Raw genomic sequence first — 18,284 nt, 5'->3', positions numbered from 1 at the left:
GTGTTATGACATGTTCTGATCAAAATGCACTGACACAAAGACCATTGCTGGGATGGCCACTGTGGAAACAGTTTGACAGTTTCTTTAAAACCGAACCCATGATTTCCACAAGGCCCAGTATGTTTCACTCTGGGCATTTATCAGAGAGCAGTGGGAATTTGTGTTCACACAGAAACCTGTACTGAACATTCACAGTAGCTGTTTGTAAAAGCCAAAACCTGGAATGAACTGAGATGTCTCAGTAGGGGAATTGTTAATCAGACAGTGATACCTGCATGTCCTAGAGCAGTATTCACCAATAAAAAGGAATGAACCATACATTCATGCACTCTCATGGATCAATCTACAGGGAATTACACTCAGTGAAAAAAAGATCATCCCAAGAGGTTGTATGCTATACTAGAGGCCCAGTGCATGAAAATTCATGCACTGGAGGAGGGGGATTCCTCAGCCCGGCCTGCCCCCTCTCACAGTCTGGGAGCCCTCAGGGGTGAGAGGCGACCCAGCCATCAGGGGAAGGCGATGCCCCATCACACGTCTGCTGCTGCCACTGCTGTCAGCACAAGCCTCAGCCGGACCTGGTTACCTGAGCCTCGGGCCAGCTCTGGGCGGCTGGGGTGCTGAGGGAACTGGGGGACTCTGGAGGCAGGCACCCCGGGGGGCTGAGGGGACTGGGCGCCGCCGTCTTTGAGGGCGTGGCAGTCAGCATACTCCCTCCTTATTGGCTGTGGGCGCTACCATCTTTGAGGGCGGGACAGTTAATTAGCATATTCCCTCCTTTTTGGCTTTGGGCACTGCCATCTTTGAGGATGGGGCAGTCAGTTAGCATATTCCCTCCTTATTGGCTGTGGATGCCGCCTTCTTTGCAATGGCATGAGGGTCAATTAGCATATTCCCTCTTTATTAGATAGGATAGTTCCATTTATATAACATTTTGGGATGACAAAATCTTAAAAGTGGGCAGTTTTGTGGTCACTAGGGTTAGGGGTACGGTGTAGGATCTCAGGAGGAAGGTGGATGTGGTTATAAAAGGGCAACACAAGGGATTTCTGGGAGTTTTTGGAACTGTTTGTTCAGTATTTTGACACTGGTGGTAGGCACTTGATCCTACAGGTAGTAAAATTGTAGAAAACTTAATACTAACACATACAAGCATGCATGAGTAGACCCGGAAACACCTAAGATGGCTTTGTGTCACTGACAGTGTTCTGGTCATCATGTTATTCTATAATTTTGCAAAATGTTATCATTGGGAGAACTGGGCAAAGTGCACAAGAGAACCCTGTCTTATTTCTTTAACTTCATGTGAGTCTATAGTTATCAATAAAAAAAAAAAATCAGTTAAATGCATTGGTATACTTTTCAGAATAATTATGGAAGAGAAGATCATTGGAAATGGGACAATTTATCCCTGGTTCTGCAATAAAGTTACAATAAATAATCTGGGAGTGAACGCTTCAAGGACATTTATGGCAAAAAAAGGCACAATACAATGTAGATCACAGAACCTGGCTAGGCTTGTTTTGCAGTTATCTTTTCAGGTCAACATAAGTAGAAACAGCCAACTATCATTTAAGCGTAACTATTTCCTGGTTTCAGAATTAGTCAAGGCTACTATAAGAAACATGGTAATGCTCATGCAGAATTTAATAAGAAACATGTTGACGGAAAAGTGATTATTTTTGGTAATTATTCAGTAACAGTAAACTAACACTAACTCTACATCTATATGGCTAAAAGATTAGATGTCAGTTTTCAGATGTTAAGTAGTTAAGGATAGACTGCTTTTAAAAAAATTGTGGTCTTGGCAATGAGATGAATAACTAGAAACTTAAGTTTACTATTTTTAGGTAGTTATCATTTAGGATGACCCCAAACCATTGCGATATTGAAATGTCACTATGCTTTGAAAAAGAATAAAAAGAATGAAAGAGGCAGCCTTGTTAGAAAATACATACTTGTACCACAGATTTTGAACTTTGCGCTGGTTTGAGAATTGGAGTGGGGAGCAGGAGGAGTTCCTGCTTGGGCAGAGATTTGATTAATGGCCTAACTCATAGCAAACAATTTATAATGATGATGAATACTATTTCCTAAGCAGCCTTCCTAAGTACGTATCTCTGGAGCTCAGCAGGAATCATTTGGGGAAATTGACAGACATTGATTGATACATTATAGTAGTAGGTACTATATTTAATTTTCACTGCAATTGTGGCAATCTTTTTGCAAAACAGAATAGTCTAATATTTTAATAAACTAAGAACACGATAATGGGTCTCTGAATCATTTGGCACAAAATTTCCTCTAATATTTGAACTTAATTTTTGCTAGATTGAAATGTGTCTAATGATAATACTATTTCTTATTATTTTTTAGGTCTCAGGCAAGATTATGCTTCCACGTCAGCATCCGTGTCAAGACACAGTTCCAGTGTGTCATTGAGTTCAGGAAAGAAAGGGACATGTAGTGATCAAGAATATGATCGATTCAGTTTAGAGGATGAGGAAGAGTTTGACCATTTGCCACCACCTCAGCCCCGTCTTCCAAGATGTTCACCCTTCCAAAGAGGAATCCCCCATTCACAGACTTTCTCCAGCATTCGCGAATGTAGGAGGAGCCCCAGTTCCCAGTATTTCCCTTCAAATAGTTACCAGCAGCAACAGTGTTATTCACCTCAAGCCCAAACTCCAGATCAGCAACCAAATAGGACCAATGGAGGTAGGTTATGATGCCCTTTTGGTATGTGGTGGGTTCAAGAAATGGTTTTAAAGTCAATGTAAATAATAGGTAAACATTTCCCAGATTTATTAAGTACATTATCAAGACCTTATCAGTTTGGTCTAAATTTGAATCTGTAATTGATGGGCTTCTGATTACATGTCCCAGGGCTTCAAGAACACCCCCGCATTGTTTCTGGCACAGAATGGGCCATACGTGGGAGCATCTTTTTGCTGTTGCCAGTTCAGCTGTGGGATGGGCAGGGTTGTGCCAGTTGAGCTCGTAGTGGATCTCCACGGAGCCCGAGGCACCAAGTTACCCTTTCTCACCTTTCCCACAACCTCCAGCCTCTTCCTGTCTGTTCCTAGCACAGAGTGGTGGATGGTTAGTGCACGATGATGCTTGGAGAGGATGCTGCTTGTCACATCCAGGTTAAGGGGAAGTTGGGCTATGTCTTTCTCTCTGATCCTGACATCTGGAGTTAGGATCCATGTAGCAGTAGGAAAATGGAGGCTAATCTTTGGCATGGTAATGGAAGTTGATTAGCCCTAATGTCAATGTGGTGGGTTGAAATATGTGTCATTCTCTTGTGGGTTTTCTGTCTGCCTCTTCATTTGTCTTCCTTATCCACTCTCAGGAGTTACACTCCTTGACTTCCAACAAATTATAGGGAGAACAACTGTAATGTTGCAAGCCTGGTATGTTTTTTTGTACTAATGATCACTCACACACAGGTCCATGTACTATGGAGAAACAAACCATATTTATACAGGTATAGCATCCTCTATAATAAAGAGCCAATATGCAACTGGTCGTCACGCCCTCACGCCATAATGGCTCAGACACTGAACACTGGGAAAAGAGGAATGGGAACCAGCCAGGCACAAATGAGCTCATGAGAAAGGAATGGAGACCAGCCAGGCTGCGGCCTGGGAGAGGGACAAGCCGCCCGCCCCGCAGTCCTGGGCGCCTGCGGCTGCGGCTGGCCTTGGCAAAGCCGGCCTGGGTCCTGGGTGTCTGCAGTTGCTCAGAAGGAGGGAAGCCCGGGTCCCAGGTGCCTGTGACTGGCCAGAGGAGGGAATCCTAGGTCCCGAGTGTGGGGCAAGGCAGAGGTGGTTAGGGGCGATCAGGCCAGCAGGGGAGCAGTTAGGGGTAATCAGGCAGTCAGGGGGGTTAGGGGCAATCAGGCAGGCAGGCAGGCAAGTGGTTAGGAGCCAGCGGTCCCAGATTGTGAGAGGCAGTTGGACATCCCCTGAGGGGTCCCGGATTGGAGAGGGTGCAGGCCAGGCTGAGGGACCCCCACTCCCATGCAGAATTTCATGCACCAGGCCTCTAGTTTAATTATAAAGCACCATTTCTCAAAGCTGAAGCCAGAAGTGCTCGAGCAGGTAATTTTATAATATTGCAAAGCCAAATCTATATATATAAAAGCGTAAGTGACAGAGTGACCCGTCCCTGTGATGTGCACTGACCACCAGGGGGCGGATGCTCAATGCGGGAGTTGCCCCCTGGTGGTCAGTGCGCACTCACAGCCAACCTCCCGCAGCCCCACCCTAGCCGGCCAACCTCTCGAAGCCCCAATGGCCCCAATTGCTGGCCAGGCCGAGGGACCCCACCCACGCACGAATTCGTGCACTGGGCCTCTAGTACAAATTATTTTTGGGTCATTTGTTACCATGTTTTTACTTTTTACCCTTTCTTTCTGTGTACTTATATCATTAATGCTAATTGAGAGAGAATTTGAAAATATTGAAAATTTTAGTCATAATTTCACTGTTTTGTACTTTCAGATTTAAAAGAAAACAGTGGTAGCCAAAGAGTGTCATAGTGGCTAGATTATAAAAGCTAATAGTATCAGAAAGACAGTATATGCCATATGCTTACTGAAAGTCATAGCCTTATTTTACAATTGAGGGGGAGGGCACCTTGTGTTGTTTCTCTGAAGATTTTTTTGTCTGAGAATGTCATATCCTAGTTGTCTAGCAGATGTTGGCTCTGTATCTTGATTAGTATTGTCAAATGGGATCATTGTCTCACCTTGGAAAAGTGGTTTTGACTTACGTTAAACCCCGTTATGTGCTGGATTAGGTTTCCCCGAACCTGTGCTGTGTGACTCAGCTCCGCGTCTGGCTGTGGTAGTTGCATGGTTCCTAAAGGGTCTGGTTTCCTACAAAGGAAAAGGGGATACAGTATCAGAACCTTCATGTGTTACCATGGAATATTTTTGGAACCCAATTGTGAAATGAGAATGGTAACTTTGAAATTAATCCATCAAATATTTTTCTAAAATACCAAAATAATATAGATAGGAGAAAATAATTGTTAAATCATTGATGCATTAAAAATAATAAAAAATAAACTGGAAATATGTTATTTACATTTATTGCTTCTATAGCTCCTACACGGTCTAGGTTCAAAAGAGGTGGCTCTTAAGAGTTATTGGAATATTTCTAGGGATCATAGGATTGAAATAAGCCTTTTTAGAGTAATTTACCAGATAGGAAACATGACTAAATCTTGCAGAATGTTTACTGATTTGTAGGACACAGCAGGGGTTATTGGTAGCATGATGATGTAATCACTCTTAGCCAGAGGTTCTCCCTGGACCCCATTGACTGTTTGGTGGTAACCGAGTCTTTTTTTTTATCCCCTTATTCTTTAGTCTTTATTGCAGAGTGGTGAGTCTTGCCATTCCTTTCCTATGAGAAAACTCATGTGAAATCTTGCCTTAGTCTGTGCATCCAGCTTCCTGCTGCATCTTAGTCCTTAAGGATAAATTGCTGGTTTCTTGTGAAGATAGAACATTATTTTTGATTCCTTGAATTTTAAAGTGTAACCACACAGGAACCTTATTTTCTTTCATCTGCCCTTTATTTTGATTTTTTTTCCTTTGACTCAAACTGGCCTCACCTACTGCACAGATTCACCCACCTCCCTCTCCCTTGGTTAATTAATCATTAAATCCTCGGGACCATGAAGTTCTGGTCAGCATCCAATAGTCCTAGGAATAAAGTCTTGGGTCTGTTGACCACAGGTTCAGAGTTCTGGTCAAACTAGAGATAACAGCTAGTTGTGTTTCAGCTCCCGAACTACCCCACTGATTGCATCCTCGTGAAACCAGACAAAGCGATGCCATAGCTGACATCAGGACCAGTTGCAATGATCAACTATCCCTACCCTAGTGCCAGCCCATCAGTGGAAACCACGACCCAAACTCCATTATTCACCATGACTAATGATTTTCCCTGAATAATCCATTTCCTGGAAGCCATTGGGAGTCAACAGTAGCTCATGTGACTCCAGGCATGGCACCATCTTCTTAATAAATCCTTACTTCTTTAAAAAAAATGATTTGAGGAGGGAAGAGGAGTGGGGGAGATGGAGAGAGAGAGAGAGAGAGACAGACAGACAGACAGACAGACACAGAGAAGCATTGATTTGTTCTACTTATTTACGTATTCATTGGTTGATTCTTTTTTTTCTTTATTGATTAAGGTATTACATATGTGTCCTTATCCCCTGATTACCCCCCCCCCCATGTCCTCACTCTCCTGGTGTATGTGTATGTGTCCGTTGGTTATGCTTATATGCATGCATACAAGTCCTTTGGTTGATCTCTCCCCCGTACCACCACCCTTCCCTACCATCACTCTAAGGTTTGACGGTCTCTTCGATGCTTCTCTGTCTCTGGATCTGTTTTTGTTCATCAGTTTATGTTGTTTATTATATTCTACAAATGAGTGAGGTCATGTGGTATTTACCTTTCTCTGACTGGCTTATTTAGCTTAGCATAATGCTCTCCAGTTCCATCCATGCTGTTGCAAATGGTAAGAATATACATAATATATGAAGATGAATTACTAGTAAATGTGGCAAAATGAAAACTACATCTAGATGAAAAACATAACAGACATTTTTGATACTTTACAACACTATATATATAAAAACTTTTAGAATAAAGAGTTGAAAAATTAATAAACATGAAACTCAATTCATTTTCTAAATAATAACATGTAATTATTTCCCTGTACCTCTCTGCTGCTTAGTCAAAGTAATTTAATCTTGTATTGATAGAGACTCACTTTTTCATGCTAGTCATTAAGATGTTCAAAAATCATATCCTACAGTGAGGATTAAAAAAACAAAACAGTGATAAGAGGTCCAAACCAGGTGATAGTAATGAAGATTAATTAAATATTTATGAGACAGACTTTTGAGGACTTGGAATCAAGGGTGAAGAAGAGAGGCAAATCTTAGGAGATTCTCCAGATTTCTGGATTAGGTGACTTTTTAGACAGGGCTTACAATCAACAGATCCAAGTAATGTGGAAAGGCCCTGTGTGAAGCAGAAAGAAATGAATCCAGTCTTGTACTTAAATGAGTTTTGGCTTAGTATTTAAACACCAAAGGCCCAGTGCATGAAAATTCGTGCACTGGGGGGGTGGAGGGGGGGAAGGGCGTGCCTCAGCCCAGCCTGCACCCTCTCACAGTCTGGGAGTTCTCGTGATGTCCTACTGATGGCTCTGCAGGAGGCAACTGAGCCAGCCAATCAGGGGACAGCATTACCCCTCATCACTGTGCCACTGCCACCTGGCCTCTGACAGGATGGGTGATCAGGGGATAGCACTACCCCCATCACTCCCGCTACTGCCGCCACCCTGCCTGGCCTCCTTCTGTGGGAGGTGACCAGACGAGCCGATCAAGTGTGCCAGCCCCCTGCCAATCACCCCTCTGCCACTACTGGTCGCTGCCCCACTACCCCATCGCAGTTCCTTTTCTCTGCCCACTGGCATGCGCCTTGGCTGGCCTGGCACCGCCTGCTCACCGGCCCCGCCTCTCGCCAACTGGTCGTTCTGCCATTTGGTCGATTTGAATATTACGTTTTTATTATATAGGATATCCTTTCTTTTCTAAGCTCAAGTGACCTGATATATGTTAGTGGTTGTGTTGTGTTTTTTTTTTTTTTTGGGGGGGGGGGGGCGTGGTGGTTATTATTAAAGAGAAAACTAACTTGTGGAGTTGCAGTTTTGAAGCTTCTCAGCAACACCGAGACCCGTGTCTGACTCTCTGCTGCCCCTAAGTAGCAGAAGATGTCCATAGCAAGGAGAAGGAAATGGAAGCATGTTCTTTTTCAAGCCCCCAAAGGTTTGGTGGCATGCTCTTGATAATTAAAACTTTTTAGAAGTTATATGGTCATGTTGATGTGATTAGTGGATTTCTCAAAACATCTCAAGTTTGAATTTTAATAATTCTATTTTGATAGGCTAGCAAAAGATCCAGTGCTGGTTTTCACTGTTCTAGGTTTTCATTAAAACGTAACAATTTCTAGTATGTTTTTAAAGCTAAATGGCTATAAGATTATTTTCTAACCTCACTTTGATACAGTTTTATTCACTTCATGTATGTGAACAAATATATAATTGACTAATCCCTAGTTTTTTAAAATTGATTTCAGAGAGGAAGAGAGAGGGAGAGAGAGAGAGAAACATCAATGATGAGAGAGAATCACTGACCAACTGCCTCCTGCATGCTCCTCACTGGGTGTCAAGTCCGCAACCCGAGCGTGTGCCCTTGACTGGAATTGAACCTGGGACCTTCCAATCTGCAGGCCAACGCTCTATCCACTGAGCCAAACCAGCCAGGGCTTGACTAATCCCTACTTTTTATAGAACTCATGTTCTTTTAGCAGTCTATTTGGTGCAACCTTTCTGGAGACATTGAGTATGTATTCCTATACAGAAGGTTAATTCCATTAGCTTTTTATAATTCATAATGAACATGATAATTTTATTTTTGAACGAACTATGATTTATATGTGTACTTACTTTTGAAAACTAGTATTTATTAGGTGTAAAGTTTGTGATTTTTAACTCAGTAAAAATTTTTTCTCTTCTAGACAAGCTCCGAAGAAGTATGCCTAATCTAGCTCGGATGCCAAGCACAATGGGTGTTAGTAGCAATGTGAGTTCTCCAGTCACCGTGCGAAATAGTCAGAGCTTTGACTCAAGCTTGCACGGAGCTGGAAATGGGCTTTCAAGAATACAGTCTTGTAGTAAGTATATCAATTCTTAATTTTTTGTAATTTTTAGTTAGTCATAATACCATTAAGCAAATATCTTAATCTTCCATTTCTTCTTTTTCCTCTCAGGAATAATTTTTTCACCTTGTAACCTTTTTCCCCCACAATTAAAATTGAGTAGTATTTTTATCAGTGCCTATGTTACCAATTACATAGTAAGTTATATGTAATTCTTCATATCCAAGGATAGCAGCAGAAGCACTAAATGGTGATTAATTATCACACAAAATCTATTTTCTTTATAGATCTGCCTCTTTCTGTCTACTTGATACCTTTACTCTGAAGAAAGCACACCACTTCTGTCTGTTACTTTCATGTTGTTTTTCACTACCCCACAGCTTTTCCCCCCCAAAATGAAGTTTTATTATTTGTCTACTCCATTTCATCTTACCGCAGTCTGTCATTCTGTTTTACACAGCAACAAACAGAGTAATGAGTGTTCAGTCTGGTGTTCATATTTTTACTTTTTGTGGGGATGTCATGGTTCCAGCCCCCCACACCCCCATTTCTGCTCATGTGGTCTATATAGGTAGTTGGGGTTAAGTCTGAACCTGACCCTGGGAAGCAGACTCAGTCATAGTATTGATATGTCCAAACCTGGAGGCCTGGAGATGATTTGTCAACCAACAAAAGATTACGGTGTCCCAAAAACTTGATGGGAACAAAACTATAGCAGAATTTTACATAGACCCTATTTTTTATTGAATTTGACTACTGTACACATACATCAGCACTCCTGGATATAGAATTCACCTACTATATACTTGAGAAAAACTAATTTAAGAAAATATTTTCAAGAGATCTATAATAATAAAAGAATAATATGCTAATTAGACCGGACAGCTGAATGACCTACCAGATGTCATTCTGGACGTCCTTCCAGATGAAGCTGCGGGGGCTGAGGCAAAGGCGATTAGGGGTGATCAGGCAGGCAGGCGAGCAGTTAGGGGCAATCAGGCAGGCAGGTGAGTGATTAGGGGCGATCAGGCAGGCAGGCAGGCGAGCAGTTAGGGGCAATCAGGCAGGCAGGCAGGTAGAGGGATTAGAGGTGATCAGGCAAGCAGAGTGGTTAGGGGTGATCAAGCAGGCAGGCAAGTGGTTAGGGGCAATGAGGAAGGCAGGCAGAGTGGTTAGGAGCCAGCGGTCCCGGATTGCGAGCGGGATGTCCAACTGCCAATTTAGGAGGGATTGGGCCTAAACCAGCAGTCAGACATCCCCTGAGGTGTCCCAGATTGTGAGGGTGCAGGCCGGGCTGAGGGACCCCCTACCCCCATGCATGAATTTTGTGCACTGGGCCTCTAGTATTAAATAAAACTTTATAGACATTTTCTTTTGCTCCCATCCTATTTTTATTTCAAAAAGATATTTATTGTATATTCTATGCTTAAGTTCAAAATCAGCTAAAATGTTTTAGAAAATAGGGTATGTCCCTGTTTAACTGAATGGTAAGTACAAGGCAGCAAAGGCTGGAAAAGTTAGCAAACAACAGGTAGAGTTATGTGCATAAATTTCCGTTAAATTTGTGATTCAGTTTTCCATTGGAGAAAAGAATTATAAAATTAAAGAAAATTCTGCCAAACAGTTCAGTTTCTTAATGTGAAATGATATGCACTGTTGGGCCAGTACATTAGTGAAGCTTTTAAGAGTCTTGCTCTGAGAAGTTTTTCATTTTATAGATTTTGCTGTCCTTATCAAAATAATAATAGCTAGCACTCACTTAGTGGTTACGACATGCCAGATGCCTTGTAAGGCTTCATGTAGAGTAACTCATTTATTCTCCCCACAAACTGTAAATGTTATGATGAAAACTGTTTAGGAAGTATATCTGTAATCAGCTGTACTTTTTACTTACTGATGCCACCTCTGTCTTCCTTTCTATAATAACAGCTAAATTGTCCCTTGTATTTTCATGAAATCCTCCTCAAAGTAACAATCAAGAAATTCTGATGTCTTCCAAGCAAGGAAGAAATTGTCCTGTGAGAACTTAAAATTGTTAAAGAAAAGGAGGTTATTCTCAGAATATAATAACATATTATTCTCTCTCTATAAAAGACTAATATGCAAAGTGTCCCCTTGGGAGTTTGACTGGGAGAACGGGAGTTCAATCGCTCGCTATGACATGCACTGACCACCAGGGGGCAGGGTGGAATGAAGGGAGGCCCCAGCCAGCAGCCAGAAGGCCCCTATCAGCCCTGATCGCTGGCCAGGCCTAGGGACCCTACCCATACATGAATTTTGTGCACTGAGCCTCTAGTAATAATATAATATAGTTAGGCACTCAAAGATGTTGCTGATTGATAGAATACAAGACTTTCTTGTCAAGAATTAGAATTTTCTAATCCTGGCTGGGTAGCTCAGTTGCAGACTCGATTCCTTGGTCAGGGCACATACAAGAATCAACCAATGAATGCATAAATAAGTGGAACAACAAATCGATGTTTCTCTAAAAAGTCAATGATTGGATTTTCCAATACTAACAGAATCTTCTGTCAATTGGCAACATTGTATAATACTATACAATTATTTATAATACTAGAGGCCCGGTGCACAAAAATTTGTGCACTCGGGGGGAAGGGGGGGGCCCCCCAGCCCGGCCTGTGCCCTCTCGCAGTCTGGGACCCCTCGGGAGATAACGACCTGCTGGCTTAGGCCTGCTCCCGGGTGGCAGAGGGCAGGCCCAATCCCTGCGTGCAGCCCCTGGTCAGGCTCAGAGCAGGGCCGATTGGGGAGTTGGGGCGCCGCCCCATCATGTACAGAGCAGGGCAGATTGGGAGGTTGTGATGCCACCCTCAGTCACGCTCAGGGTAGGGCTGATTGGGGAGTTGGGGCACCGCCCTGTCACACTCAAGGCAGGGTCAATGGGGAGGTTGCAGCGCCACCCCCTATCACGCACAGAGCAGGGCCGATCAGGGGGTTGGGGCGCTGCCCCGTCACTCACAGAGCAGGGCCAATCGGGGTTGGGACGCTGCCCCCTGTCACTCACAGAGCAGGGCCCATCAGGAGGGTTGGGGCTCCGTACCCTGTCACACACAGAGCAGGGCGGATCAGGGGGTTGGGGCGCTGCACCCTGTCACACTCAGGGCAGGGCCAATGGGGAGGTTATGGCTCTACCCTGTCACACACAGAGCAAGGCCCGTAGAGGGGGGTTGGGGTGCCACCCTCTATCACCCACAGAGCAGGGCCGATAGGGGAGTTGGGGCACCACCCCGTCACACACAGAGCAGGGCCGATCAGGGGGTTGGGGAGCTCCCCCCTGTCAAACACAGAGCCACAGCGCAATCAGGGGATTGGGGAGCTCCCCCCTATCAGGCACAGAGCAGGGCTGATCAGGGGGTTGGGGTGCCTTCCCCTGTCATGAACAGAGCAGGGCGGATAGGGAGGTTGTGGCCCCGCCCCCTGTCACACACAGAGCCACAGGGCGATCAGGGGGTTTGGGCGCTGCCCCCTGTCATGCTGATCCCGGTGCCGGGAGCCTCGCTGCTCCGCTGATCCCGGTGTTGGGAGGCATATTATCCTTTTACTATATAGGATAGAGGCCTGGTGCATGGGTAGGGGCTGGCTGGTTTGCCCTGAAGGGTGTCCTGGATCAGGGTGGGGGTCCCCACTGGGGTGCCTGGCCAGTCTGGGTGAGGGGCTGAGGGCTGTTTTCCAGCTGGCGAGTGACTGAAGCTTCCAACCGCTCCTTGTTTTCTTTTCTTTTTTTTTTTTTATTCTGGGCCAGCTTTAGCTCTGAGGCCTCGCTGCTGAAAACATCGATACAATGTTGCGGTCTGGCTGGCTTTCAGTCCGGCTGGTTTCTGGGATTTTGTTTAGCTTCTTATTTGCAACATAGTACATAGTTGCTTAGAGTTGCAGCTGAGAGGCCGGCAAGTTAGGCGGGGAACGTTGGAGTCCTCCTTCACTGAAGCAAGCAAGCCTCATGTTCGCTTCCAGCTGCCTGGCTGCCGGCCGCCATCTTGGCTGACAGTTAATTTGCATATACTCACTATTAGCCAATGAAAAGGGTAGCGGTCGTACGCTAATTACCATGTTTCTCTTTTATTAGTGTAGATATTAAAAATTCCATTTTATATAGACATATTAAAAGTTCCATTTTATATATACATATATCTTTCAGACAATATAGGCTTTTTAAAAATATAACATTTCTTAAGTTGGATGGTGATAAAAATTTTGTCTCATATGAACATCATTTTCTCTTTTAGTTCCATCACCAGGACAGCTTCAACACAGAATCCACAGTGTGGGTCATTTCCCTGTGTCTGTCCGACAGCCTCTTAAAGCCACAGCCTATGTGAGCCCAACTGTTCAAGGCAGCAGTAACACACCTTTATCCAATGGCTTACAATTATATTCCAACACTGGAATCCCCACACCAAACAAAGCTACCACTTCTGGGATCATGGGCCGCAGTGCACTTCCAAGACCTTCACTGGCAATAAATGGGAGTAACCTGCCTCGAAGCAAAATTGCACAACCTGTCAGAAGGTAAGAGTCTTCTTCGTCCCTAATGTCAAGCAGTGTGTCTACATTACTTCATTTGCAGTTTTAAATTAGAAGCTGCTCCTGGCACCATCTTGCCTTTTTCTTGGTCTCAGTCTAACCCTAATAGTAGGCCATGCTACCCTTTTTGGCCTGACTTGTGTCCCTCTTCCTCTGGAAAGTGATGGGTGTGAGTGTCCTTGTGTGATCAAGTCTTCCTCTCTCTGATCTTATCTTCTTCCTTCCTCCCTCAACACTTCACCCTGATGCCCTGTTTGCTTTAATTTATCAGGAAAGCTCCACCTCCAGAACTCTTGCATTTTCCTTCCTTGAAGTTATTTGCAGGGCCTCCTCCCTCTCTCTCCCTTCTTCTCCTACTCCATTTATTAGTTTATAATGTGGTCTGAATCTCCTCACTAGAATGCAGGCTTCCTGAAGCGGGGTAGGTGATCTTTGCTTCATTGCTATATGTCCCTAATGTCAAGCGGTTTGTCCAGCACAGAGTAGGATTGCAAATGTTTTATGAATCCATTTTTCTATCAAAATGAGCCCAACTGTGTTAGGCACACATGCATGTGCACACATATACCTTCCCATCACATGCATGGTTAAGAAAACATCTTAGTGATAATTAGTGGGTTTTGTTAGCTTGTGTAAGTTCATTGTGGTCCAGGTAACAGTCCTCCCCACTCCATAATTCTAGATTACTTGCAGGACACATTTTAGATGAGCTCATAGTCATGAGGTACCCTTCTTGAACTTAGATATCCTGGAGTGTTTTATGGTTAAAAAAAATTCTGTAAAAGTGGGTTGAGGAGAGCTTGGAAGATGAAACAATGGAGGCAGTAAATGTAAACAACTTTATAAGAAAAGAATATATGAAGGAGGAGAGGGAGGGAATCAGTAAACGTTTAAAAGGGATGTGGAAACAAGTAACTTTTCTTTATGCACTGGTATGTGTAAATAGTTTTGCTTTATTATTTTCTGATTAGAAGTAATAGGTGCTCAGATCAGAAACAAATTCAGAAACTATTGAAAAATACAGAAAATAAAGGCTGATTTAGAATCCTACTACCCAGATAGAAATAACGTATATTTGTTAAATAAATTCTCCCCCAGTAAATGCAGAGCTATGTTGTGATTATGGCTGAATAGGACATACATAGGTTATTTGACACATACTGTATAGGTAAATAGGACCATCTATTTGTCTCCAACCTAGCCTCCTGGAAAGGTTGTCACTACCAGATTATTTGTGAGGGTCTGTTTTCCCAAACTGGAAAACACTGGGAATTAATTATTTGCCAATCTGATAGGCAAATGTTTGATTACCCATAAGGTTTAAAATTTCTTCATGTTATGCTCTGGCCAGTGTGGCTCAGTTGGTTGAGTGTCATCCCATGCACCAAAAGGTCTTGGTTCTATTCCCAGGTTGTGGGTCCCTGATTGGGGTGCATATGGGAGGTACCCCATCGATGTTTCTTTTACCCTCTCCCTCTCTCTATAAAAAGTCAATAAAAGCAAGCTTTTAAAAATTTATGTTAATTTGCTGTTTATAGTCAATGAAATAACTGTTTTGGGGCCATTTTTTTCTATTGAGTTTACCTTTTTCTTTCTGATTAAAGTGTGTTTTATACATTAAGGGTATTGATCATTTTTCTCTCATGCCCACGCAGAGTACATAGCACTTTGGTGAGCACTGGGTTTCTAACAGATGCTCATGTTGCAAAGCTCCAGAGTGTTGAACACAAGACTCACTTGGGGAAGTGCCAACAGGTTGTCAGGACTGGAGGAGCCGATGAAAGGAAGCAACGTGACCCGTAGGGTTATTTTTTTATATATGTATAATATATATTTTTATTGATTTCAGAGAGGAAGGGAGGGGGAGAGATAGAAACATCAATGATGAGAATCATTGATTGGCTGCCTCCTGCACGCCCCCTAAGTGGGGATGAGCCCGCAACCTGAGCACGTGTCCTTGACCAGGAATTGAACCTGGGACCCTTCAGTTTACAGGTCGACGCTCTATCCAGTGAGCCAAACCGGCTAGGGTGACCCGTAGGGTTATTAACACTCTGTTTCCTTTTTCTCACCTTTATAGTTTCCTTCAGCCTCCAAAGCCTCTGTCTTCACTCAGCACTCTGAGGGACGGAAACTGGAGAGATGGTTGCTACTGATGCAGTTTTATGTACCCTTGAAGAGTGGGAAAGAAGTGGAAATGAGGGTTGTATTACCTAGCTGGCTGGGTAACAGTGGATGTCAGGATATTCTTTCCCTTTTGCATTTTAACATACTTACTGCATTGTTTTTCAATGAACCAATCACCAGAGACTAATTATTGCACTTAAATATTTGCCTGAGATACTGCAGCATTCTCAAATCCATGGTTGCAGTATTGTGACACTTAGATCTAGAAAGTTTTTGTAGAACTGCTACGTACCTGAACACTTTTTGAGAATTGAGATGTATCATTAATGCTTTCTTTGCCATATGAGTTTTTAAAGTAACTTGTTCAATTTACTTACGTGTTCTAAACATCTTCCCAGTACATGTTCTGTGTTTTAATACATTACATATTTACAAATATGTTCGATCAATGTATGCTTTGAAATTTACTTTTTTATAGTTTACAGGAATTTTATTTTTTTGTGCCTATTTCTTTTTACACCTACGTGAACCACTATGGAACAACTTAAATTTTGTGCCATAAAAATATTTTTGTGGTAAGGGACTATTTTTTTAACTCTGAGGATATATCAGCAAAAATCCACCAAACAGTTTCAGAGACATAATTTTGTGTTGAATGAGCACTGTGTAATCTGAAGCATTGCAAGGAGGTAGCCAGACAGCAAGTTAAATGGTCTCGTCTTTTTCATTGTTAATTTATTGTCACACATGGGTTTCATATTTATAAAGGCATCACAAGCTTATTGCACTTAATACAGGCAATGTTTGCTACTATACCACCACCAATTTTCAATACTTTATTACAGAGGATGAAACTGTAATGTTTTATTAACAATGCTTCTGGAAATGAATGCATTTTAAAGCAAATAAATCTTTTTGATAGACCTTTTACAAAACCCATTTGCACTAATGAATGCTTTTCTTATGGTATATGACTTAATATTTGTTACTGTGTACACTGCTGTTTTGGAATGTTCAGAAATAAAGACTATTTCAGCAATATCAGGTCATGTATGAATGTGCAGCATAAATGTATGCATACCATACATATATCTCATCACAGTCATGAATGTGGTCATTGTTGCTATGTTCTCATGCAGGGCATTTATAGCTAAAGCAAGTAGATAGAATATCCACATTTATAAAAATTACTTCCTTCTCTAAAATACTTGTAAGGTTTAGTTTTAGTCCTATTTAGAAGGACGACTAGAAAACTCAAGTAGCCTGTTGCCCAGAAACACATTTATGGATAAACATGACCAGGGGAGATTTCAATACTTTGTGGAGATTGAACTTGAAATACTTTCTCAGTATCAGCAAAATATTATCGTTATTCCACATTATATTTGATAGTTGTTGGAAGACTTTTCATCTGAAGGTACAGTTATGGAAAGGTGATGCAAAGGTTTTAATGTTTAAAAATAGAGTTCTGCTTGAAGTCCTTGGAAATTTTTATTTTTTTAAAAAAAAATGTGCCTTTAGATAGAATTCTATCCAAAATTAAAAGATTGGCTTTAAAGTAGCTTGTACTTTAAGTGAAGTGTGAGCTAGAGGAGGAGAGGTATCAAGCGGGAAGTGGTATGCAATAAGCACTTCTGTAGTGACAAGACTGTGCTAGATATTTTGTATACATTTGTCTAATTCTAATCATCAATGTTGTCACAAGTTTAAAAGTATAGGCACTGAGCCCTAGAAATGTGACATTAACCTTGTGTACATACCAGCCAGGAAATGGTGAAGCTGGCTTCTGAACCCAGGTGTTCCCAGTCTCAAAAGTCTGTTTTTCCCACAATGCTCTCTTCCTATGAACACGTGTAGTTAAGTTAGTACATTTTTCAAAATGAGTTTATATTCTGCTGAGGAAGTTAAAGGATCCAATTCATTTTCAATTCGCATGTTTCATTTATATTAAAAAAAGTCTGTTCAGCCCTTGGAATAAAAAACAAAAATCCCTGCAATTTAGACTTTACAGTCTAATTAGGGGGAGAGACAGTAAACCATAAACAAGTAAGTGAATCACAGTATGTTAGGGCCTAAGTGCTATGGGAGAGAAAGAGAAAAGAAGATCAAAGTAAGAGGGGTTGAGAATCTGGAGATGGGGAGAGATCACACTAATAAGTGGAGTCCTCGGGGTAGCTTTCATTAAGGAGTTGACACCTGAACAAAGACTTGGAGCCAAGGAGACAGACTGAGTCCTGAAGCTTTCATGGCCTCTTTTACCTATTGTCACAATTCTCCCTAGGTTCGTACTTAACAATTATTCTAGGTGCATAGGAGAGAATTTAAAACGTTGCATACAACAGATGCCTTGGGGTAGTGGTTCTCAAAGTGTGATCCCCACATCAGCATCAGCCTCTCCTGGGAATTTACTAGAGATGCAAGTTCGCAAGCCCTCCCCAGTTCTACTAAATCAGCCCTCTAGGTGAAATTTGGAGCAATGCAGGTCTACCTCTAGAAACAAGAAAAATATCAAGCAAATAATCTAATACTTAAGGGAACTATAAAAAGAACAAAGACAGTCCAAAGTGAGTAGAAGGAAGGAAGTAATAAAGATCAGAACAAATAAATGAAATAGAGTCTAAAAAAAAAAAAAACCCAACCCAACAACAATAGAAGAGATCAATGGAACCAAGAGCTGGTTCTTTGATAAGATAACCAAAATTGATAAAACTTTATCCAGATTTGTCAAGAAAAAAAAGAGAGCCCAAGTAAAATCAGAAATGAAATAGAAATGATAGCAGATGTTAAGTGAAATAAGCCAGTCAGAGAAAGATAAGTATCAAATGATCTCACTTATACATGGAATCTAATGAATAGA

General features: G+C 42.2%; 1 protein-coding gene across 2 annotated transcripts in view; it reads left to right on the top strand.

The window, feature by feature from the left end:
* The window catches only part of SLAIN1 (SLAIN motif family member 1), a 56,025-nt gene extending 39,586 nt beyond the window's left edge, over positions 1-16,439 (top strand). For both annotated transcript variants that reach the window (XM_070407443.1, XM_070407442.1), the window contains 4 exons: positions 2,377-2,718; positions 8,615-8,770; positions 13,003-13,285; positions 15,381-16,439. In XM_070407443.1, coding sequence (XP_070263544.1) covers positions 2,377-2,718; positions 8,615-8,770; positions 13,003-13,285; positions 15,381-15,456 — 857 coding nt within the window. In that variant the 3' untranslated portion in view covers positions 15,457-16,439. The remainder of the gene's footprint in view (positions 1-2,376; positions 2,719-8,614; positions 8,771-13,002; positions 13,286-15,380) is intronic.
* Positions 16,440-18,284: the final 1,845 nt, after the last annotated feature.

This window comes from Myotis yumanensis, unplaced genomic scaffold (genome assembly GCF_028538775.1).
Source record: "Myotis yumanensis isolate MYYU_CA2020_CCGP unplaced genomic scaffold, mMyoYum1.0.hap1 SCAF_3, whole genome shotgun sequence".
Classification (NCBI taxonomy): Eukaryota; Metazoa; Chordata; class Mammalia; order Chiroptera; family Vespertilionidae; genus Myotis; species Myotis yumanensis.
This window is presented reverse-complemented; position numbering and strand designations above follow the sequence as displayed.